The sequence below is a fragment of the Bison bison genome, unplaced genomic scaffold (assembly GCF_000754665.1).
Source record: "Bison bison bison isolate TAMUID 2011002044 unplaced genomic scaffold, Bison_UMD1.0 scf7180017864280, whole genome shotgun sequence".
Classification (NCBI taxonomy): Eukaryota; Metazoa; Chordata; class Mammalia; order Artiodactyla; family Bovidae; genus Bison; species Bison bison.
This window is the reverse complement of record NW_011494852.1, coordinates 4,389,862-4,391,831: the sequence shown is the minus strand read 5'-3', so window position 1 is coordinate 4,391,831 and position 1,970 is coordinate 4,389,862. Positions and strand designations below refer to the sequence as shown.

Here is a 1,970-nt window from a genome sequence, read left to right as displayed (position 1 = left end):
CAAAGGTCCGTCTAGTCAAGGCTGTGGTTTTTTCAGTGGTCATGTGTGGATGTGAGAGTTGGACTGTGAAGAAGGCTGAGCGCTGAAGAATTAATGCTTTTGAACTGTGGTGTTGGAGAAGACTCTTGAGAGTCCCTTGGACTGCAAGGAGATCCAACCAGTCCATCCTAAAGGAGATCAGTCATGGTTGTTCATTGCAACAACTGATGCTGAGGCTGAAACTCCAGTACTTTGGCCACCTCATGCGAAGAGCTGACTCACTGGAAAAGACCCTGATGCTGGGAGGGATTGGTGGCAGGAGGAGAAGGGGACAAGAGAGGATGAGATGGCTGGATGGCATCACCGACTTGATGCACATGAATTTGGGTGAACTCTGGGAGTTGGTGATGGACAGGGAGGCCTGGCGTACTGCAATTCATGGGGTCGCAAATGTCGGACACGACCGAGCAACTGAACTGACTGAATTATTCTACTTTTACACACACTTGGAAATGTTCATATAAAGAAAGGACAAGACTCCAAAAGCAGATGAGCTCCACAGGGACAGGGCATGTACTCGTAGAGCACCTGGGTGAGATGGATCTGGCTGCCTTGGCTGAGAGCCTGGCTGGTTGAGAGTCCTGGTGAAAGGAGGAAAGGCGGACAATTCTAGGAAGAAGCAAAGGTGCATCCATGGCCGGTGTGAAGCCTTGTCCTCCCTCTGTCCCTCACAGAGAAGCTTCCACCAAGTCACCATATGCCCCTTGGCAAAAACCCCACCCCACCCTGGCATCCCAAGGGCCCCAGGAGGCACCTACCCAGGATATGGGGCAGAGGGACTTGTACACACGCCGGTACCATTCGCACACGGAGACGTCACCTCCTTTAGCGGTCATTGCCTTCTCACAGCGGTGGAAGTCTATGAAGAAAAGGGATCAGGGTCAGCCCACACCAAGGGCTGGAACACATTTCTCATCAAAACTCAGAAATACTTTTTACTTCACAATCAGTTACACGAATCCCCCCAACTCCCAAGTTTCACAAAGAAAGTATATCCTTACAAGGGTAGTACTGAAAAGGGCTAGACACACCACACTAAGCTTATTTTGCAATCCATAAAGAACTACTGTCTGGGACTTCCCTGGTGTTAAGAATCCGCCTTCCATTCATTACAGGGGATCTGGGTTCATGGCCTGGAGGAGGAACTAAGATCCCACAGGGCAAGGAAGCCTGGCCCGTGCATCACAAAGGAGACCCAGAGTAGCCAAGAAAAAAAAGAAAAAAGAACTACTGTTCAACTTGGAACTTCCGGGTCAGGAACAACAGGGAAACCTGAGAGGTGTGTGTGGGGATTATGGAAGTCCAGAACCAGGACAAGGGAAGGGAAAGATGGTCTTGATGCTAAGATGCTGGCATCCAGGAGAGGAGAAAGGAGGGGGAGAATCTAGTTTTTAATAGTAGGAAATTAATTCAAAGATTATTCCAAGTATTACACTCCTGGGCACACTCCCTAAGACAGAAAGCATTCACAAAGACATCAAATTACATCAATTATAGCAGCATTATTCATATGAGCCCTAAACTGGAAACCACACCAGTGTTCATGAATGAAATGTTGGAAAACTGTACACAATAAAAATGAGCAAAATATATGCCACAGCATGGAAGAATCTTCATAACTATTGAATGAAGAAATCCAAGCATAAGACAACACACAGTATTTATAAAGTTCACAAAGAAGCAAACCTGAAAGTGGTGATAAAACCAAAACATGACTGCCCTAAGTCTGTGCGATTACAACTCTAGTGGGGAGAGCAGAGTGTTGCTTTCAAGAGACGGCATGCAGCAGACAGGGGAGCTCAGAGGACTGGCAGTATCCAGTTTTCTATCCAGATTAAAATCACATGGAGGATTCAACTTAGAGTTATTCATTTAGCTGTACATTATGGTTTATGTACTTCCTATGTTATATTCCATACAGACAGACAGAC

General features: G+C 46.6%; 1 protein-coding gene across 1 annotated transcript in view; it reads right to left on the bottom strand.

Annotated features, from left to right (window-relative positions):
• The window catches only part of LOC104995249 (cytochrome c oxidase subunit 6B1), an 8,670-nt gene that overhangs the window by 4,609 nt on the left and 2,091 nt on the right, over positions 1–1,970 (bottom strand). Inside the window, exon 3 of the mRNA XM_010849019.1 lies at positions 798–898. Within this exon, the coding sequence (XP_010847321.1) occupies positions 798–898 (101 nt within the window). The remainder of the gene's footprint in view (positions 1–797; positions 899–1,970) is intronic.